The sequence below is a fragment of the Lytechinus pictus genome, chromosome 16, assembly GCF_037042905.1.
Source record: "Lytechinus pictus isolate F3 Inbred chromosome 16, Lp3.0, whole genome shotgun sequence".
Taxonomy (NCBI): Eukaryota; Metazoa; Echinodermata; class Echinoidea; order Temnopleuroida; family Toxopneustidae; genus Lytechinus; species Lytechinus pictus.
In genome coordinates, this window is record NC_087260.1 from 4,339,726 (window position 1) to 4,363,582 (window position 23,857).

Below are 23,857 nucleotides of genomic sequence, written 5' to 3' on the forward strand. Positions count from 1 at the left end.
AGGTCAGCGGCAAAACGGCAACCATCTTAAAATCCAAGATGGCCGCCATGAAATATCGTTGCAATAATTTTCTCTAGTTTTGTACGAGCTATGGTATTGAAATTTAGCATATACAGTGTAGGTTTAGTTAACCACCAGGTCAGCTGCCATCTTGAAATCTAAGATGGCCGCCATGAAAATCACTAAAAATCATTTTCTTGAATTTTACATGTGCTCTGAACTTTTGGCAAATAGAGTACCTATTTTTGGGTGCTGATTTCAAATATTGCCAGCCATAAGTGATCTGACCATCAGTTCAGCGGCAAGATATGGCTGCCATGAAAAACCATATCAAAATAATTTTCTTGGATTTTACATTATATATGACACCAAAATTTGGCATACAGAAGTACGTGGCACTGATTTTTGCCAACCACCAGCAATGTAACCACCGGGTTTCGGCAAAATGACCGCCATGAATTAAAAGTAATGATGATTGTCTTGAGTTTTATATGAACTCTGGCCCTGAAAGTTGTCATATAGGCATATATTTAGGCACTGATTATTGTCAGACCCCTGTTTGGTTGCCATTTTGAAATACAAGATGGCCGCCATGAAAGATAATTTGCTCAAGTCTTATACGTATGGCCTGTACAGTGGCGTAACTACGGGGGGGGGGGATGGGGGGCACGTGCCCCCCCCCCCCCAATCGGCTGGCAAAAAAAAAAAAACGGGGAAAAGGAGAAAAAGAGGGAGAAAGGAAAAGTAAACGTAGTGGGAAAGAAGAAATTGTTGTTCATTATAATGTTATATTATATTATATCATAATTATGTTATGTTACTGTATATTACATTAAAAAACCTTTTTTTAATAACTGTATGAAACATAATTTGCTTCATTTTTCCTGGTACTCGCATTGTCTGTATAATCAGTTGGAATAGATCAAATATTTTTTTCGGAATACTATAGTTTTCAAGTATATTTGAGACGTGACGTTGTAAAATTAAGTCAATATACACCAAATACATTTCCTCGAACGTATTATTGTTTTATTTGGTGACATATATATGCTTCTTTTTCATGACTACTTAAAGTGATAGCCCCATTTAAAGGTCTTAATATAAAACATTTCCTGTCCGTGCTTACGTTCGCATTAAAGGATTAGTGAGATATGTCTGCTCTTCATGAATTCCTAAAATCAGTCCTCAAAATGTCCCTTTTTCTGATCTGAATATAAAAAAAATTTCAGCTCGCGCTTTGCGCTCGCATCGTTTGGTTAGTGAAATACGTATGGTCTTAGTGAATTCCTACAAACAAGCCATAGAATGCCCCTCTTCAGGTCTGAATTTCCAATATTTTCAGCTCGCGCTTCGCGCTCACAATTTGATTAGTGAGATGCATATGATAATCAAGATTACAATAATATATGAAAAGTGCTTCATGTGTTTAAATGTAATTCTAACCAAATCAGCAAGCGCTTGGCATTCGCATTAGATGACTATGGTGAGATATGTATACTCTTAATGGATTCCTAAAATACAGTCCTTAAAATGTCCCTGTTTGGGGTCAATACATACAAAAATTTCAGCTTGCGCTTCGCGCTCTGTATTTTTAGTGAGACCAGTACATAACATAACAAAAATTTGCTTAGAATGTCCCTTTCTCGGTCTGAATATAAAAAATTTTCAGCTCGCGCTTCGCGCTCGCATTATTTGATCAGTGAGATACATATCCGTTTAATGGCACTGTCCTTTAAATGTTTCTATTAGGTCAGTATACCTGGCAACTGAGCGCGCGAAGCGCGCTCTTTAAGTGACTCAATTTTTTTGCTGGTGCCCCCCCCCCAATGCCGTGACCCACGGTACGCCACTGTGCCTGTAACACTTTGAATTTGGAAAAAAACTTGATCTTTGCATCCTTGATCAATGAAAAAAACATAATAAATAGATGCTATTTTGAATTCCAATATGGTTATCAAGTTTGAATGATGTACAACATTATAATGGTGAGTAAACCCATTGTATTGGCACTGAAAACAAATCCAACACAACCACATCTTTGTCCGTTGCAAGGATTATAATACTTTGGCACCCTTAATTGCTGATATAGATGTTACGTAAGTATGAAGCACCATAAATACACAAACCAGCTAGCTTCTTCTGCAGTAACACATTTGAGGTGGCTTTTGTTGAATAATAACCATCCGGAACAATCATTTCTGTTGAGAGGCTGTAAATTATTTCTTTGAGTTTCATATGATCTGCAGTATTTCACTTTGACATATCGACGGAGTGCGGGGTGCTTATTTCAAATATTGCTGGCTCTCAGCGATCTGATCCCCTGAGTCAGAAGCAAAATGTCAGCCATCTTGAAATCCAAGATGACTGCCATGCATGAAAAAAGATCATTGAAAAAAAATCACTTTATCTAGTATCACGTAACATATTATTTTAAAATTTGGCATCTAGGGATATTGAAATTGCCCCCAGTAATCTGTCTAATAGATATGCTGCAAAATGGCCACCTTCTTGAAATCTAGAGTGGATCGACTGTCATGAAAATTCATTAAGATCATTTTCTTGGTTTTAAATAATTTGAGGCACTGCATTTTAGACATACAGGCAGGTTTTTGGCCAGCTGGTTTCAGAATATTGCTCCAATAATTGCGATATTTTATTACAAATCGACAAGAAGAAAACTGCTCCAGACTTGAAGTACTGATGGTTATATAGTGGTAAGATGATGATGATGATGATGAAATTAATATTAATGATGGATGATAATAATACATATTTTATTGTTCAAAATAGAATTCAGTAACAGAAATGCTCCGAAAATTTATTTCGCCCATACCCTGTAGATCATGAGCCCGGCAGCAACTTAGGAGCGCCACATCGGACGTTGCTCTATCCATTAAAAAGGAAAGTTCACCCCGGACAAAAGTTTGTTGTAAAAACACAAGAAAATATGATATAAAAAGGATATTGGTAAATCCATCAAAGATATTAGAATTTCAAGTTTTTGATTTGTGACTTCATATACTGTACGAGCAGCAGCCCCATTATGTTGTGTGATTTAAAATGGCAGATAAGGTGTGTTATGTGTTATAATTATGTTTATTATCTATCCATATTTGAAATTAACATACAATACAAGTTTTTGCTTCATAGTACCAATTTACAGTGTCACAGGTAATGTAGAATTCAGGAAAACATTTTTGAAAGATATTTCGTAGTAGCCATCTTAGATTTCAAAGTGGCGGTCATTTTCAGCTGACCCGGTGGATCAATCACTGGGGCAGCAATATTCTAAAACCAGCAGGCCAAAACCTCCCTGTATGTCTAAAATGCAGTGCCTCAAATTATTTAAAACTCAAGAAAATGATTTTAACGAATTTTCAAGATGGTGGCCATTTTTAAAATGAGCTGGCTACGATACCCTTCTCTGGCCTCAGATATGGAATGTCAGATATATATCCTATCCAAAGGTAGTAAACATTCGACCCTCTAATTTCACATTTATTTTTCTTAAGTGCCATTTTAACACACAAGTCTATGGGGAATGTTTTACGCGCGTGACACCTGAGGTATCACGGGCCTAAAACATTTCCCATAGACTTTTGTGTTAAAGAGGCGCTCTAAATAAAAAAAAAGGATGAAATTCGAGAATTGAATGTTTTTACTACCTGTCCAGTGGATAGGATACATGTCTGACATTCCATATCTGACCAGAAAAGGGTACCTCGACCAGCTCATTTTGAAAATAAATCGGCATTTATGAAGACTACACCTGACAGGATCAAATTCATCACTTGAGACAGTAAAAAGGCGATACTTCTTCCGCCAGTATAAAAATAGTTCCAAAGTGGTGATATATCTTCCCAATTTGAAAAAAGGAAGTTCAGTAAAGTTACCCTCCCTAGAATCAGTGTTAGATTATCAATCATATTCATTCATTTTTGTCAATCAGCAATATCAAAATTAAAAATTGAGAATTAAATGGGTTGGCTCGAATGAATATCTTTGGCCCGTATAACCCTGACTCAGGGGATCAGATCGCTGAGGGCCAGCAATATTTGAAATAAGCTCCCGACAATACTTCTATATGTCTACCGCAGATCATATAAAACTCAACGAAATAATTGCAACATTTATATGGCAGCCAGCTTCGAATTCAAGATGACGGCCATTTTTCCGCCGACCAATTGTCAGATTGCTTGGAGCCAGCAATTTTTTTAATGAACTCACCCAGATACAGATATACTACAAATTTCAGTGGCACATATTATATGTAAAATTCAAGAAAATGAGTTCAATGATCTTTTCATGGCGGCCATCTTGGATTTCAAAATGGCGGCCGACCCAATGGTCATGATCACTTGGGACCGGCAATATTTGAAATCAGCACGCCGAATTAAGCCTATATGCCAAATTTTCAGCGTCACATATCATGTAAAACTCAAGAAAATGACATTTAATGATTTTTCATGGCGGCCATCTTGGAATTCAAAATGGCGGCCATTTAGCCGCTGACCAAATGGTCAAATTGCTGGGGGCAGGCAATATTTGAAATCAGTGCCTAAAAATACCCCAACATACCAAATTTCAGTGTCACACGTCATGTAAAACTCAAGAAAATTAGTTCAATGATTTTTCATGGCGGCCATCTTGGATTTCAAAATGGCGGCCGACCCGATAGTCAAATCACTTGGGGCCGGCAATATTTGAAATCAGCACCCCAAATTAAGCCTATATGCCAAATTTCAATACCGCAGTTCATATAAAACTCGAGAAAATGATTGCAATAATATATCATGGCGGCCATCTTGGATTTCAAGATGGCGGCCATTTTGCCGCCGACCAAATGGTCAAATTGCTGGGGGCTGGCAATATTTGAAATCAGTGCCTCATAATACCCCTATATGCCAAATTTCAGTGTCACATGCCATGTAAAACAAAAAAAAATGACATTTAATTATTTTGCATGGCGGCCATCTTGGATTTCAAAATGGCGGCCGACCCGATGGTCAAATCGCTTGGGGCCGGCAATTTTTGAAATCAGCGCCCAAAAATACCCCTGTATACCAAATTTCACACTTTCTGCCAGATCCGAGCATCTTGGCCATTTTTTGTCACATAACCGCTCCAATACATGTAGCATGGGCTGTAAGTATGAGAAGTGATGTCATATTCTGATCTGTGATTGCATGATATCATTTTAGGAGTAATTTAAAGGAAGCTGGCCGCTTTTCTAGTCGCGTAGCGTCCGGAAGGTTGTTCCACTTTGTGGCACCTGAATAAAGGAAAGAATTTTGATAGAAAGAGGTGGAACATTTTGGGAGTCTCAAAATCAGTTTATTTGATCGTCTAGAGTTCCTCATTAGTACGGTTTCTAGAAGTACAATTCTACGTGAAAGTATAGGTGGGGCAAGTTCATGAATTATTTTAAACATAGTGCAGCAGGCAGATTTCCAAAACAGTTTGTCCAATGTTGGCCAAGATTATTTATTAAATACTTCATTGGACGGGGTTTCCCAAGTTAAGTGTGAAATTAAGTATGCTGCCCTTTTAAATGAGAAGTCCCCAAAGAAAACGGCCAGTAACCGACTGGTGCATATTTCTTTCACAAGCAAACTAAAAATTACTATCCCTACGGGGGGGGGGGGGCGTCAAGTAGATGTAAAACACTAAATAAAAATGCTTAGCACGCCGTATCAACGGCAGGTAATGTTATTTTTAAGTTAGGCCCCCACAATCCCAAATCAACTAAATTAGATCTACATCAAGTAGGTTTTTAAAAGTTTCAAAACTCTATAAACTCTACATATCATTTCACATACAACTAAATCTACATACAAGCTTAAGATCCATTGTATTTCAAGATTATGGTTGACGATTAACATAAACACAATAACGCCAAATAAATTCAATTCATATATTGATATCAAAATAAATATTTACATTTAGCGCATGTTTCCAATTCAAAACACTTTACACTACATGATAGAAAACATCTCAATGTTCCTTATACCATTGAACTTGTCACATACACGGGTGTATCTGCTAGTTTATATAATACGACGTACATTTTTTAAATAGTATTTTTTAAGTTGAATACATCTAATGTGGGAGATTAGCTTTAATCTTACACACGTATTGGATGATCTGATTCTAGTTTTTAATTTTGCTAACAACAAAGGGTTTTTTGCGTTGTTTATTGGTATGAATCAGGCCGACGAAAATGTGATAATAAATAATTTTAAGCTGAGACAACAAGCAAACGTTAACAATATCAGAAATATACCTCTTAGAAATCATTGATTAAATAAAAGTAAACGATAAGGGGGAGATTCAGCTCCTTCTCATCATTGAATCAATTGTCCCTCTGATAATGTAAGACATGCAATTATCAATTAAACATTTTAAAATCTTTTTATTAACAGAGACGACTCAAAGGAGTACTGGAACAAAACTTATCAGAAGACGTCTGACGGAAAATTTCGCTACTTTCGGTCTTCGAATTATGTTAAATTAAATTTCCTTGCAAATCAATGACAAATATATTTTCTCTTATTTTTGCCTCCGACGAAGATTCTGCTAGGATCGAAAGCTTAGGCCCCTTTTTTACTTTATTATTTTTACTTGTTAGGTTTACCCCCTCCCCCATTTTAAGTCATTTGTACATCGTCAACCTTGACATTATGACGACGGTCATCGGTGATCATCAACAACACTACTTTATCTCATCACCAACATCATCGTCATCATCATTATCATCGCTACAATCATTCTCTTCCTTGAACACACCTTCTGGAGGATGATCTCCCCCTCATTCATGGACGATCACGGCACTCTCTTCGTCGACGTCCTTATCGTCTGTTGTTCCCATCAGAGCATCTTGGACCGTCTGGAGGCCAGCCCGGTAGGCACCGTGGAAGGGGTTCCTGATGAAGGCCCAGAGCAGTGAGATGAAATACATATAGCAGCGATCTCATCGACGGATACGGCAACTCTGATCTGTGCCATGGCGTTGCCACGTCGCGTCGTCGTCTCGTGATGACATTTCCTGGCTGGCTACTCAAATGTCTGATTTTAACCTCGTCTAGGGAAAAGAAATTACGAAAAATGAGGCAAAAAATATAATTTACTGCCTATATATTGGTGAGAAATAAACGATTTACACTGAAGGAGATCACTGAAAGTCAGAGTTAGATATGAAACAACTATGTAATCGAACTTAGAGAGGAGAGAGACAGAGAGTGGATTGGAGGTAGAGATAAAAGATGCAAAGAAAAGATGGGGGTGAAATGTAGTTAGAGAGGGAAAGAGAGTGAGAGAGAGGGGGAGAGGAGGAGTATTAACGTTTTTTTAATGAAAGTTAATTTAAGTTATTTATTAAACTAATTATCGCTTGATGGAAATAATTTTTAAAAGACTTTCTCGGTTGGGAAGACACGATCTTAGTTGATCTCCCAATGCAGGAAATAGCCATCATCACACATGATCACAATTGCTTTCCCCATTCTGCCGGTAGCAGAAAATTTGAAATACTTCCCACGAAAGCTCAAGTTGGACCGACTTTATGGTACAGCCGCACTGTCCAGACCGACCTCAAACCGGCATACGTTATTTCCAATGAGTTTTCATCGGTCTGTTTGGAGTCGGTTCCTTTGGTGCGTCTGAAGCACAGGACCGTCAGCTCACCTGACTGATATGTGATCATGATGTTGGCCCTTAAAACAAGGTTGCATCTCCTGACGACCATAGCCTGAGTCGTCTGTGAACTGGCGTCGATGATCTCCTCGACGTCATCATCGATCTCGCCCTCACTCTCATGATCAGCAATACGAACGTTATCCCTGTGTTCTAGGATGTCAAATGGAGGAATGTTTTTGAAGGATAGCTCGCTACCATTAAGCAATAATCATACTAAATTCAAATCATACATTAATTTTGTGCACCCTGTAAAATTAATTTTATAAAAAAAAACTAATTATTAAATTGTCTTAATTATTATGCAAATAATGTGAGATACGTGAATTATGATTCTTTCAAATAAAAATGAAATATGATTATGTACCATGGGCGGAAATCCCAGGGGGACAGGGGGCGCGTCCCCTTACCGAAAATAGTAGGGGGACACAATTCAAAATGTCCCCCTACTATTTGGATATTCATGAATATAAATTTGAATGAAGGAACTACGAAGTATTAATACTTCGGTCATGGATTGTAGGGGCCGCGGAACGGTTTTCAGAGTGGGGGGGGGGGGGGCATGACCATGCAAAAAATCACAATCATATTCTGGTCATTTTTACGTTTTTGTACATGGTTTTGGAAAAAAGTGGGGGGGGGGGGGGCTTCAGCCCCCTGCTTCCGCGGCCCCTGGATTGTATCCACTGAAAGTTCATTTGGATATTGTATCATTTCATATTGTGGCGCATCGTGGTCTACTATATAATAGTGGTTCTGACTCTCGTCTTTCAAATAGAAGGTCGTGGGTTCGACTAGCCGTGGCGTGGTTTCCTTCAGCAAGAAATTTATCCACACGTACTGTGCTGTACTTGACTCAGGTGAGGGGAACATAATTATATAGGTACCTGGCAGGATTTATACCCGGTGAATGCACGTGCTGCTGATGGTAGCTCGATCTATAAAGCTGGGGTAATATAATAGCAGCGCGCTTTAATTGTATCCTCAGGTAAAAAGCGCTACATATATAAATCCAGCTATTAATATTTTCTCTTTGGTCCATGTAAGAAGTATAATTACGATGTCACTGGATTGACCGACGATGCCTTCATGATTCTTGGAGCTATATGAGCGCTGCGGCAGTTTTCCTTATATATATACAGTTGCTCTGAGGCTAAAGAGAGTGCGAGCATCATCGGCAAGGAGATGCTGATTGAACCAGGGCTAATTAAGCCTTTAAAGATGAACGATTATCGGAACAATTACAATTAAGGAAAACCAGCAACGCCAAAATCTATAATGCATATATACATGTATTTGTTCATATGATTTCTAGCATGTACTTATACTTTGATCGTTGTCTATACAAAATTTTGTGTGTTTCTTCTTTGTTTACAAAAAAAAAACATTGTGCAAATTTTCTGTAGGAAAATTTATGAAAATGATGGATTTCCATATAGGTCTAGTTGAGATTGATTGTATCAATCACAACTGTTTGTAAGATAGAACATAGATAATGTTTTACATGATCGTTCTTATTAACCACGACGATTTCGACCTGACGACATGAAATCATGCATCATTAGCTCATTTGTTCGTCCTCATCATCTTCATGACTTCATCATTGTCATCGTCATCGGTTTGCTCGACAAACTCAACCGAACTCGTTTATTCAGATTAGCTCTCATGTTCCAATTAAGTGTTTTATTACCGTAGAATATGTAACGTTTAATGAAGTAATCATTATCTACGAGATTCTAGTTTTTGTTTTTATTTATTTGTCCTTCGAAATTTGGGATCGTTGTACTAGTATGCGATATGCTTTTGTATTATATATGCGCTGTGCTAGCGCTATCTTCGACATGATGACGTCATATCACCAAAGAGTAAAACGTGGGCAACTAGCTTGCTCACTACGTTACTCGTCTTCGAATCGCTGATGGGCATCGTCTAAAAGATTAATAATTAATCTGATTGTAGTGTGGAAGATATACCGGCTGCAATGGCATCGATTTCAAGTATTCCGTGTCCCCAACTTACTGGTGAATTACTTTTTTGTAACTTTATTAATTTAGATTGATATATCAAGGCTCTGTTTTTGAGCGTAAAGGACCGTGGTTAGTCCCATACATTCAATTTTATGCGAGTTCAATTTTAGAAAAAAAAATTGAGTATCAAAGTCAAAGAGCCAGGAACCGGAACCTGAGCTTTTCTTCAATATTTTTTTGTTCTAAAATTTATTTTTACAAAGTGAAATATGCATCATTCAATATAGTCTGATAGAACTTATTTTTGTAATCACTAAAAGTCTAAATCAGTGACAGTGTTGAAAATGAAATTACTTTTTATTTTTTGGGGGCCATTTCCCCATTTTGAAAAAAAATTGAGAGCCATTTTTCATTTTACCAATAAATAGTTACCAGAGCCATTTTCAGTTTTTGAGAGCCATTCTTTTTGCATGACTCAACACATGGTTTAGCATCGCAGTTTGTCCTGCTTGTATACCACTCCCAGTACTACAGTAGAGGCGCACGGCCAATATGGGAGACTCTCTCCAAGGCAATAGGGGAGACAATCTCCCACATTGGAGACTTGCTTTGCAAAAGGACAAAAGAAACAACACCAACAAAAGCATGATTTTTCCACCCAAAATATTGTCTCACTAGGGCCGTCTGCACCATCCCGAGTTTTCAAATTAGCGCGCTATTTCTGATCCGGCAAATTATCCCGATCTGAAAAATCTCGAGATTGTTTGCAATGCAGACGCAATTATGAACCTTGAAGATATTACACATTGTATCACTTTCAAGTATACAGACTTAACATGATAGCAAATCCGGGAATACGCAATATTTAAATATAAAAATGTATGTAAAACTTTAACATCAAGAGACTGCTCGATCCTTTCAACTCGGTAATAAACAAACTCATTGTCTAATGTGCTAGAAATTATTCTTGTAATTGAAGGTTGTACAGACACCAGGGGATAAAACTCTGTTTGTACCTCTTTGTTTTACACGTTGGCAAGGGAAATTGTTTTCTGTTCCTAAAATCATACTTATACTCTTTCTTTGATGGAAGGAGGTTATTTAAGATATGATCTGACTTTTGCAATTGGAGGAATTGCTTTTCACACATGATTTTCCTGCGGTCGGATAACAATTCTAAGTTTAATTCTTTGAGTGCCTCGATCAGTATACGATAATTGTGGGTTGATTATACGCATTGCTCGTTTTTGTACAGATTCCAGTTGTGATTGTTCGTTTGTTAACCCCTCTTCGCAAAATGTGAGCAAATAGCATTTCTTTCCTCCTCTCTCTCTGTCGTTGCCTCCTTCTCCGCCATGACATTAAAACCATCATATTTAACGAAGAATACATCACTTCTTCACTCGCTGAGCGCGGCTGAGCTGAGAGGATTGTTGCATAACACCGGTCGAATTCGGCGAAAGTGCTACATTGATTGCATATCGCGGGAAGTTATTCAAAAGCGCGCGCCGTTGAAACTCCAAGATCCGAAAGTGCGCATGCTCGGAATATCCGGCTTGTTGCCTCGCTCGAGCAGGAATCGCTCTTCTTGCGATGGTGGAGATGGGGTTTCTTGAATCTCGAGATTAATCGCGAAGAGGGCCGATCGGGCTAAAATCTCGAGATTGAGCAAACTCGGGATGGTGCAGCACTGCCTACTGGGGTCAGAAGCCCATTTGTTTTGTGTGTGATTGACAACAAAAATTATTATCAAAACGAAAGTAGACGGTGAATTTTTAAAGTAGATGGTGAAAAGGGGTAATTTTTCATGAGGAATCTGCTTATCACATTTTTATTTGCCGCCAAGGTAATCCTTTTTCAGCAAATGTAAACAAAGGAAATTGGACTCCAAAACTGGAGACTGTCTCTAAAATTGGATACCAAAATTCTTTACAAAAGTCTCTGATATTGGAGATAATCTCCCACATTGGAGATAGTCTCCAATATTGGCCGTGCGCCTCTACTGTATACAAATTCATTTAATGTTTAACTTGTGAACAAACTTGTAATTGTATATTTCCTTCCTCCGGTCTTCGGAGATCGGCGGCAGGCCGCAAAGTTCAGGTCCTTTCTTGATGGTGCTGTCAACATAGGTGGATTTTTAAGATGTATCTTAGGCAGTGACATGTCAGAGAGGAAGCAGAGGAGGAGGGCAGAGAGTGTGAGGGAAAGAGGATGGAGGATGCAAGGATGAGGGGGTCATTTCCAGTGAAATCATTGATTGAGGATGTGTGCAGGCAAGTCAAGGTTCTCAACATGCTGTAGTAGGTCCAGACGTTGCGTCAAAAGGACTGGACATGAGGCAAGAAAATGGGTAGTGGTTTCTTCTTCTAGAGAGCAGAGCTTGCAGGTTGGGTCTGTGCTCTTCACGATGGTGATTAGGCGTCGTTGTGTGGGATAAGTGGACGTAAGCAGCTGAGCGCGTAAGATCACAGCTGATCGAAGATGGGTCGGTAGTGAAGAGGGGTAAAGTGACGATATCTTGGGGAGCATTGAGAGGTTACTCCATAGGCTGAGGGATGAGAATTTCTCAATGCACACTCTGGCTTCTTCCATTTGGGCATCATACACTTTACTCCAGCGGTGGTATGATAAATCTTCAGATAGGAGAGAGGTGAGTGAGGGAAGGTTGTACTTAGAGAGCAGTTTATTCCAGTAGATGATAGTAGGAGTCTTGGTGGAGAGGGCATGGAGGAATGAGCGAAATTCAAATCTACTATGGTCGATGTTGAAGAGCTGTCCTATCAGAAGGAAAGTGTTCAGTTCAATCTCGCGGGAGAGGTGAAGTAGGTCAGTTAACAGGAAGATAGAGATATTGGGGGCAGATCTCGGTAGACCCAAGAGTTTCTTGAAAAGGGAGTGTTGGGCAGAATCAAGTTTGTTGAGTGAGGATTGAGTGTAACACAGGAGCTGTGAGCCATAGGTCATTCGGGGTAGGCAGAAAGTTTTCCAGAGCTTCGCAAGGGTGTGGGGGAGGAAGAGGTTATTGCTGCTGTTGCTACCGATGATGGCGAAGAGGGTGTTGTATCCCTTGGTGATTATGTGTTGAGTGTGGTCATACGGGATGGTTGATTTGGTGATGCCAAGGTGGGGATAACATTGTTTATTTAATTGACATTTATTTTTTCTTCATTGTTATTGTCAAATGATCATGATTAGGCCTACTTTAGATCTAAGTATTGTTCATTTAATGTTTACTGTTTGCATCTCGTGTAGTAAATCAACTGGATGTTCTTTTACATCTTTTTCAATCAAATTGAATAGGATGAAGTTTATCAAATTTGAACAGAATTTTTACTCAGAGAAATTCTTTTCATTATTTCAATTTCTTATTTGATAAAAACTCACTTGAATTATTTTATGAAATCTTGAATGCATGTCATTATATTTCACAAGCTAAGCTACGCCGACGCCAGCACAGCTTGAATTCTAGCACAGCTCAAACAGTCAATCATCACCGCAACACAGGCGGGTATGAAACTGCATTAGTGCCATTACATTTACAGTATACTAGGGCACCGACTGTTACTCAACCAAAAATTGGGGGTGAAAATCCTAATTTCGCCCTTCAAATTGCAGGCTCTGCGCCATATTTCCACAGCAACTGGTGGCTTAGTTCAGATTTAAGAAGTGGGGTCACCCCAAAATATGCTAAAATAAAAAATCTGTGATTTTGTTCTGAGTTCACGAGCGTTTAGAAAAATTGTACCCGGGAATATCGGAGTTCCCGTCCAGAGTGTAAAAATGTAGAGGAAGGGAGAAGAAATACGGGACATCTGGTCACCCTGGATTATAAATGTCCCTGCCCGTTCTTGGACTTTGTTTGATATTGCGCTTTGTGCTCTCAGTAGTCAGAGCATGTAACTTGTGAGAGCCTCTGAATTATGCTGCACTGCACGCTGCAACCTGGAAGAGAGTTGCAGCGACCATTGGCCTCAAGACATGCTAGATGGCTGAAAACTGGAGAAGTTTTTGAATATTGTTTTTACTTTTTAAATTTTGGGGAGTTTTTAGACATTTTTTGAAATTTTTACTTTCTCCTGAAGCAAGATGTAGTCCAGTGAAACTATCAACGAAACAGAGACTGAGACTTTCGGTCTAGTTCACTTGTGCATTATAGCGTTCGGACCCCCTGTTGAATGCAGGCAACCCGGAATAATTTTGTATGTTTTTTTATTTGTAATTTGAAGATACAATCCTAAATTTGCAAAAACATTCGCAAACTCAGAACAAAACCACAGATTTCTTTGTTTTTAGCAAAGTTTTTGGCGAACCCACTTTTTAAAATCTGAACTAAGCCGCTGCTACCTGAGGTGATGGTTCGTGCTCTTTACTACACGAAACATCAGGGTGAGTCCATATACATTGGACTATCAATTTACGACTTGTACAATTTATTTTTTAATAAATATAATTGATGCAAATAAATGAACTTACCAGGCATCTGTAAGATGTACTCAAGCAATAAGCAACTAGTTTACTTTTTTTCCATGGATATATCAGTCTGAAAATCAATGATTTAAACCCTGTACCTATTTCTTCATGAAATAATCTTTCACTGCCAATATGAAAACCTCGCAGTTTTGACCGCGGGTATCGCGTTGGCTGCGCATACTTGCAGTTGTGATGTTTTCGAAGCTACATGTAGTAATACAGATGAGAGGCTTGAGTAGAAGGCTGGCTTGAGTTTGAGAGGTGAGAGAGGCTTGAATAGATGAGAGAAGGCTGGCTTGAGTCGGAGTGATGAGAGAAAGCTTTCTTGAGTCGTCGAGTGGAGTTGTAGAGCTGGAGCAGGAGAGATGTTTCGGGCAGGTTGACTGTCCGTCTTCAAAAGTTTTTGATTAATTTTAGACTTCTTTCAAACTTTTATCTTCCAAGTTCGGGGAACTGAAGGTGTTTACATGATCAGTGGACCACCATCATTTACTGCTAATGAAACATTCGGTCGGTAAGTAGTGAGAAAAGGAAATAACAGTTCCCTTTTTGGAAATAAAAATCAACATCAGACTTATTTATCACATGGTTTGAATAATCTTTTATTCCTGTTTGGTTCTTGTGCGAAGTGACTTTAATTTTGACCAGATTATGCAAAACTAGTGTATAAGTATTAAACTTTTCATCTTCTTGTCCATTTTTTTCCAAAGTCAAACAATTTCTGTAGTCTTAAAAGATTCAACTCTGCAAAAGTTTCCTGTATTGAAATATATTTTTAAACCTGAATTCCTGTCTCTATTATTGTTTACTTTGGCAGTGATGACAAATGCACAGTGATGACATACAGTGCTGATGGGAGGTTGTTCGCTTACTCCAATTCTGATAGGTAAGTCCATTATCAAACTTCAAAGATGATGATTAACATTTATTTGTAAGGTTTATTTCTGCTTGGTCTAATGCCAATTAGTCCAATTGCCAATTCGGTCTACCACCAGTTCGTCCAATATCCACATGGTCTGATTGCCGTTTGTTCACTCATCATTTCGTCTAATAACCAGTTGGTCCAATAGCCATTTAGTCCATATACCATTTGGTTTAATTCGACTAAGTATTAATTGCGGGAAATGAATGAAAAGAAAATGGGTATTAGACCAACTGGTTATAAGACAAAATGGTTATAGACGAACTGGTGATTAGACAAAGTGATTATTGGACAGAATGGGTGTTAGATGAAATATTGTTGTACAGAATGGCATGAGACTAAATGAAGGTAGACCATGTGATGAGTGGATGAGTTGGCAATAGACGGATCTGCAGTTTACCATTTGTATGATGAAATTTATACTGGTCATACAAGAAGCCATCACCTTACCCTGTGTGTGTGATTCTTATGCATATATAGCTATTTGTGCAATGGTAAATTAGTGTGAGTGACCTCTGTGGAACATTACACATGATAACATTCCTCTCCTTAGGTGCCCCAAGATATGTTACTAACAGTATTCAAGATTATTTAGAAAATCAATATTCTAACCATGGCAGAATAAAATATGCTTTTGCTTCATAATTGCTTGTTGCCCCTAAAAAGAATCTCTTAGAATGAAAGAAAAAAAAACCCACAAGATTCCGCAATGTGGAAAAAAAGCCCCTATAAAGATACCACCTGGCTCCTACCCAGGGGTGTGAGAGTTCAGATTTTTTTGTTTTGATTTTCAGCTTAATTTCAGCTTATTTTTGGCCTTCCTCTGTACAAAAAGTATGGGAGCTCTTTCTATTTCAGACTTTTTCAACACTCTTCAGCTTTTTTCAGATCTTTTAATTAGTGACCACTCACACCCCTGCCTACCGTGCGCTAAACAGGAGTATTCAATTTAGCAGCCATATTGAAAGTGAAGGAATGAATAATTTATGATTTGCCCATTGCTGTTCAATCAATGTTCTGTGGTAATGATAATGGTATCTTTTTGTTATTATTGTATTTTGCAGTGTATTTGTAACTCAGCTACCAGAATGTGAAACCTTACTTCAACTTGATAAACCCAAAACTCTTGGTCTAGTCATCTCACCCTCCGGCAAATACCTCGCTACATGGGAAGTTTACTTCAGTAAGTAAAAATCATTTCATTTTAACTCAAAGGGGAATGAAACCTTTGTAACAAGTAGGCTTGTGTCGAAACAGAAAATTCAAAGAAACAGGTCAACAAAAGTTTGAGAAAAATCAGACAAATAATGAGAAAGTTATGAGCATTTGAATATTGCAATCACTAATGCTATGGAGATCCTCCCATTGGCAATGCGACAAGGATGTGTGATGTCACATGTGAACAACTTTCCCTTTGATGGACTATTAAATACCCCAAAAATGTCTATTTTTGCTCTTTCTTAGGATGATACAGACTCTTTATCCATGATGTATTCTTTAAAAATCTGTATTACATGCCCTCCTATAGAAAGAACACATGATCTACTGATAGATTTGATAAAAGAGGCAATTTAAGTGAAATATATACTACAGTAATGAGGAGAGTTGTTCACAAGTGACATCACACATCTTTGTCGCATTGCCAATGTGAGGATCTCCATAGCATTAGTGATCGCAATATTCAAATGCTCATAATTTTCTCATTATTTGTCAGATTTTTCTCAAACTTTCCTTTGATCTGTTTCTTTGATTTTTCTGCTTTCACACAAGCTATCTTGTTAAATGTTTCATTCTCCTTTTAAATATTTTTTTGGGGGATGGAATTTTTCACAAGACACAAGAGATTCCTCTTAGCATCATATATTTCTTCTCATATGCATCATATATTTCTTTCTTCACTATGCATCATATATTTCTTCACACTTAATTGGGGGAATCGTGAGATGATAGTTATTATAAATGTAGCATCACTCAGACCTTTTGCAGCCAAGATCTCAAAGGGGGGCGGGGTAAAACTTCTGAAAAACCTACCAGTTGAGATAAAGGTAAACAGACTTTGGTTTCATAGCATGAATCATGAATTCATTGCCTTGTGAGAGAAGCGCTCATTTGAATCTTTCTCATTGTATGCCCCATTATTAAATTACCGGTACTGTAAAAGTGGACATTTTCGCGGATTTTGCGGCAAGATCGGCAAGCGCGAATTTGAAAACATGCAAATTTATGGGCATCTATTTTAATGCAAGTTTTGGACTGCGGTTCAATTGCGTGTATCGTTTTGGCAAAGAGATTGCATAATTTCACCTATAGAGGGCAATATTTAAGCATGAGCTCCAAAATCATATGCATAGCGAGAATTTGTTCCAAAGCAAAGCGATCATTATTTTAACAGTCACAGATCGGTATTTAAATTATGATTTTGGTCGAAATATTAATTGCTTTTGCTGTTTGATTGGTGAGTGTTTAGATCTGTTAGTTTTTAAGAAGGCGTTGGGTTGATTGCCCAGGTTTGTGGATTGATCCCATGCACTTTGATTAGCTGTAATCCCCCCAGTCCTTACCGGGTGCTCGGCTGTCCATACCAGGCCAGTAGCGCCTCCGTTTTGCCTTCCCCGATGTCCGCCCCGCTAAGAAAAGTTGCGCTAAATGTCACAAAAGCTAATGATTGGATCAAAACAATGCTGAATTATGCCGCTTTAGAGCTAGAATTATGATCAGAAAATACAATTTCGTCGCTGAAATGTCAATTAAAACCATTCACAGAAATGACTTTGTGATTATGGGGTTTGCAGCGCGAATTCAAGAACCTGCGAATATGTTTTGAAGCCGCCAAGCGCGAAAAATTAATCCCGCAAAAAATAACAGCATTTACAGTAAGTGCAATACAAGAATCTCCTTTATGTTGCTTCTGACCACGGGATTCAAAGTCATGTTTCATGACTTTGGATTTTAGCTTATGATATATTTAGGAATATTGAATGTGACCAATTTGTCTCGCTGGAAATTAAAATTGTAATGATAATATCAGAGCAGCCAACCAGTACGTTTTTGCAACCAAAATATGACAGTACGTTTTTTCTTTTAAAAATATGATTTTGTAAAAAAGAAGGAAAATGATTTTTTTATACTAAATCATAATATATTGGGAAAAATCATCTCTATATATCTCTATTTCATAAAAATTACACAAATATGGTTATGGGATCAATGTAATTTCTGGTAACTTGTTTTTTGTTTTTATCTCCAAGAGCATTGCGCATTTTAGCTTGTATGCAGCTTGAGCGCTGCGATGAGCGCACACACGCCACGCATTTTATTATGAAGTACAGTTTTTTGGGAAAAATACACAGAATACAAATTTTTATTCCCAGAGGTTGGCAGGTCTGTAATATAATGTACATGTACTGTATATACAGTAGCACCAAATTTACCCTGTTGAGTGCTTCAGGGGGTACATATTATTGTGAGAGGTAAACATAAGTTTGGGGCAATTTTTGAAAGATTAAAATGGGATATAAATTATGTGAACTCTCTTTAGTACTCAGAAAATCTTTTTCTGTAAATGATGGAGTCATTATTTTTTTTTCACTCTTGATTTGTTCTTTACAGCTTCACCCACTACGCCGGGCCCTAATCATAATGCTCATATATGGGAGATACAATCAGGAAGATGCGTCAAGTCATTTATCATGAGACAAAATGATATATGGTAAGGCTTGGGGGACCATTTCATGAAAGTTGTCAGCATTGACAAGCTCTCTTGCTCCGACAGTTACCTTAACTTACCAAGGATTACTTTAAAGTCATCAGCACTGACAATTTTTAGTCCGTGCTGACAACTTTAATGAAACACCCACCAGAATATACAGAGTTTTAAATCATTACATTTTTCTTCATAAATTAGGATTTTCTCATTTTTAAAAACACATATTTTTAGTCTAGAAATTTGTGTTCTATTGTGAAAAATTGTGTCGTTAAAATTCTTTATTTAATTACTAAATAATGGCTATTGGTTGATCATTTCATGGTCAATATTACAAAATGCAGTTTTGGAATGGAAAATACAGTTTTGGGAATCATGGAATACAGTTACACATTCCTAGAGGTTGACAGATGTGGTTTTATCAATTTAAGGTTTACGTTGAAAAATTCAATTTTTGTCAGAAATTTAACCTTTTCTACTATAATTCTTTTTTGGGGGTTGTGCAAGGTAGGCAGCATTATACATCGACTTTAATAAAAAAAAGTTACAATAAATTCAAATCAATGTTAAATTGACCTTGATCTGAATATTCATCCCTCAACAGAGCATTCAACTAAAAGAAATTTCAAAACAGATCATTTCCATAATATGCCTGCTTGCAAGCATTTATTATTATTTGTTGTAAATTGTCTTGTGAATTTGATTTGTTTGTTCATTACTATCAATAGTCGAAATACTCCATTATTATTGTTGATCATATGATGGTGATAATTGGTCGAAATTCATCACATGACCAGTGATTTATTCTTATTAAGAGGAAAATTGGCTAGTGATAATAATAATAATGATATGCAACATTTATATAGCGCATAATGTTTCTAAGTGCTGCATACTATTACCCAGGCTTTAGCATGGCTTCTCTTACCGGGCGCTCGAGCATTCAAGCAATTTCTTCCAACCGGGTACCCATTTACTACATCTGGGTGGAGACTGGCAAATGCAAATAAACACCTAGATGGATGCTAGTGCTGCGGTGGGATTTGAACCTGGACCCTGTGGTTCAAAGTCCAAAGACCTATCCACTGAGCCACAGCACCTCTTCATGGCTGGTACTAGTGACTTGTTCTATTGACCCGTCATGGTTTTGAGATTAGGATGGTTAATATCAAATGACAAGGATCCACATCACCATCTTACATAAAATATGATATCCATATTCTTGCTCCGGAAGTAGAATAATTACATACACTTGTTACCTCTGAAACAGTTGTGAAGCGTTGTTGCCCAGTGGATTAATCTTCTGACTTTGAAACAGAGGGTCATGGGTTCGAATCCCAGCCATGGCGTAATTTCCTTCAGCAAAAAATTTATCCACATTTTGCTGCACTCAACCCAGGTGAGGTGAATGGGTACCCGGTAGGAAGAAATTCCCTGAATGCTTGAGCGCCTTGGCAGCCCAGCTAAAGCTGGGGTAATAATAATAGCAGGGCATGCTGGGAGAACAGTTTTCAGAACTGAAGTGGCTTCCCTGGGTAAATATACCTATATTATTATTATTAGTTTAAATGTGTTAGAATTGTTCAAGTGGTTTATAATTCATACTAATGCCCTTAATGTTGTTTGTTATTAATATACAATTGTCTTTTGTTGAAGATGGATTATAAACATTCATATATTATTTTCTTGTTGAATCATTGCATCTTTGTTAACAGGAAACCACAATGGACGGATGATGAAAGGATATGTGCTATACAAGCAAATAGTGAAATACACTTCTTTGAAAATGGAAACTATGGTAAGCAAATTTAAGTGTCAAAAGTTATTAACTAAGTATAAGGCAGAAATTCTTTTATTAATTTTCAGTTGAATAATAGATTTTCAAAAACAAAATTTAAATCACTGGTTGGGGTCATAAAGAATTTCACTAGGAATCATTTCCAGCATTTTATTTTGTCAGCATTTTCTTCTTTCAACATTTTTTTCCCTAAAGATTTCCCTATTTCATAGAACAGGCCCTTAGAATAAATTCTAAAGAGATGATACAAAATTTAGACTAAACACGAATATTTTATCAAACATTAAATTTTCTAATCATTATCTAAATCCCACCTCATGTGGAACATCCATAATCTAGCCTGGTGAAAATTTATCTTAATTTTTTTTTAAATTTCCTCAAAGTGCACATCACTATTCCAATTCATTTCTAGATTATGTTTTTTTTTTGCCCTTAAACAGTTGGGCGCGTCGTGGTCTAGTTGTTCTGACTCTCGCCTTTCAAACAGAGGGTCGTGGGTTCGAGTCCTAGTCATTATCAAAATCCCGCCTCATGTGGAACATCCATAATCTAGCCTCTTGAAAATTCATCTTATTTTTTTAATTTCCTCAAAGTGCACATCACTATTCCAATTCATTTCTAGATTATGGTTTTTTTTGCCCTTAAACAGTTATGCCCTTAAATAGTTGGGTGCGTCGTGGTCTAGTGGTTCTGACTCTCGCCTTTCAAACAGAGGGTCGTGGGTTCGAATCCTAGCCATGGCGTGTTTTCCTTCAGCAAGAAATTTATCCACACTGTGCTGCACTCGACCCAGGTGAGGTGAATGGGTACCCGGCAGGATTATTTCCTTGAATGCACTGAGCGCCGGTGATGGTAGCTCGAGCTAAAGCTGGGGTAATAATAGCAGCGCTTTGTATCCTCAGGCAAAAAGTGCATTATAAATCCAGCTATTATTATTATGTTAAAGGATATATTTATTGGAGAAAAATTAATAGTGATTGCAATCAAAATTTATTCTCTTAGCTGGCATTTATGTTTAAGTTGATTATCATGTAACATGCATACTTTGATAAAAATTCTTGTGACTTGATCAAAAGATAAAGTGTTTATTATACCTTGATGTGTTAGTATTATCAATTTTTATTTGTTATTTGCAGAAAATATTGCAAATAGACTTCATCTTCCGAAGGTGATGTGTCGGATATCAGGAGGAGGGTCCCCTGCACACGTAGCAGCTCATATACCAGGCAATAAGGTTAGTGTAGAAGCACTAGTACTGTAGGACATAGTAAATAATAATAATGATAGTTTCATTTATATAGCGCTTCATACTTTGTGTTTCTAAGCACTTTATATGGTAATTATTATTACCCCGGTCATAGGATATATTGTGCATCATCACCACTTACTGGGGAGTATCCTGACCAGGCAACCATTTTTGTCTCGCCTGCATAGGAGAGCGAGACTATAGGCGCCGCTTTTCTGACGGCGGCGGCGTCAACATAAAATCTTAAGATAAGGTTAAGTTTTTGAAATGACATCATAACTTAGAAAGTATATGGACCTAGTTCATGAAACTTACACACATAATGGTAATGAAGTATTACTGAACATTCCTCCAGAGTTTCAGGTCAAATGACTAAGGTCAAAGGTCATTTAGGGTAAATGAACTTAGACCATGTTTTGGGAATCAATATCGAAATCTTAACCTAAGATTAAGTTTTTGAAATGTCATCATAACTTAGAAAGTATATGGACCTAGTTCATGGAATTTACACATAAGAGTAATGAAGTATTACTGGACATTCCTTTCGAGTTTCAGGTCACATGACCAAGGTCAAAGGTCATTTAGGGTCAATGAACTTTGGCCATGTTAGGGGTATTTGTTGAATTCCCATCGTAACTTTGAAAGTTTATGGATCTAGTTCATAAAACTTAAACATACATGTATGAGTAATCAAGTATCATTGAACATCATGTGCGAGTTTCAGGTCACGTGACCATGGTCAAAGGATAGCTCGGGATAGCTCAGTTGGTAGAGTGGGGGTTTGGATTCCGGTGGCCCGGGTTCGATTCCCACTTGGTGCGTTAGTGCCCTTTGGTAAGGCATTAATCCTCAGTACCAGATCCCTCGAAGAGGACCTTAAGCTGTTGGTCCTATGGTTGCTTGCTTACAAGCATCCATGCTTCCTTTATAGCAATCAGGTAAAAATAGCCACCATTTACCATTTTACCATATTTTCTTTGCAGGGAGCACCTCACGCTGTTAGGCTTTTCAGGTACCCTAACTTTGATGGGCCTGGAGCGATGATTGCCAATAAGAGCTTTTACAAGGCAGACAGTGTTGACATGATTTGGAACAAGAAAGGTAAAATGTTTTATGAGATTGCAAGCCCATTTTAGGTCCAAAAATCAATCTTAAATCTCACAATTAATTGCAAATTTGCTAATGATCACTGGTCAGCATCTTGCATCAACAAGAATAAATTCCTTTTATTTGAAATTGATCTATCATAACTTTCAAATGACTTTAAGCACAACTGGTGATCCTTTCTTGGCTAAATGATATATTCCTACCATGCCTACCTAATGAATTTAGCACCTAAGAACATGCCCCAGTCTCGTGTAAATTCATGTGTGACTTTACAAACACCTTTGTGAAAAACCCACCTGTATCAAAATTCTTAGTACAGTGTATCTACAATTATTAAGGGGGTGTTGCTAGAAAACATTTGCAATCAATTGCAAATTTCACCTGCAAATTTTACAAGCGATCAATTTAAAAAAAAGAAATGAAAATTTATTAGAAGGCTGTTTCAGACAAGTGGTTGCCACCATTGACTTATTTCTTAAATACAGCTTTTCTTAGTGTCGTCAAATCCTAATTACCCGGATTAAGAAGTACTCATTACCGTTCAGCTTACATTATTCAACTTCTTTCCATTTTTCTTTCATAGGGTCCGCTGTTTTAGTGATAGCCACACAAGAGGTAGATTCAACAGGCAGCTCTTACTATGGTGAAACGGCTTTACACTTCTTGGCTGTCAATGGAGACAGTTCTAATGTTACAGTAGGTAAGATTGAGTGTTGAGTGTAAGATTGAATTGAGTGTAAGATTGAATTGAGTGTAAGATTGAATTGAGTGTAAGATTTAATTGAGTGTTAAGATTGAATTGAGTGTAAGGTTGAATTGAGTGTTAAGAATGAATTGAGTGTAAGATTGAATTGAGTGTAAGACTGAGTTGCATGTAAGATTGAATTGAGTGTAAGACTGAATTGCGTGTAAGATTGAATTGAGTGTAAGACTGAACTGAGTGTAAGACTGA

At 37.6% G+C, this 23,857-nt stretch overlaps 1 protein-coding gene across 1 annotated transcript in view; it reads left to right on the plus strand.

Moving 5' to 3' along the window:
* Positions 1 to 9,535: 9,535 nt before the first annotated feature.
* Positions 9,536 to 23,857, plus strand: part of LOC129279394 (eukaryotic translation initiation factor 2A-like) — a 31,077-nt gene continuing 16,755 nt past the window's right edge. The window contains exons 1-9 of the mRNA XM_064111013.1: positions 9,536 to 9,713; positions 14,577 to 14,646; positions 14,950 to 15,018; positions 16,119 to 16,237; positions 18,664 to 18,763; positions 20,470 to 20,552; positions 21,689 to 21,786; positions 22,782 to 22,899; positions 23,489 to 23,605. Of these exons, the coding sequence (XP_063967083.1) occupies positions 9,674 to 9,713; positions 14,577 to 14,646; positions 14,950 to 15,018; positions 16,119 to 16,237; positions 18,664 to 18,763; positions 20,470 to 20,552; positions 21,689 to 21,786; positions 22,782 to 22,899; positions 23,489 to 23,605 (814 nt within the window). The 5' untranslated portion in view covers positions 9,536 to 9,673. The remainder of the gene's footprint in view (positions 9,714 to 14,576; positions 14,647 to 14,949; positions 15,019 to 16,118; positions 16,238 to 18,663; positions 18,764 to 20,469; positions 20,553 to 21,688; positions 21,787 to 22,781; positions 22,900 to 23,488; positions 23,606 to 23,857) is intronic.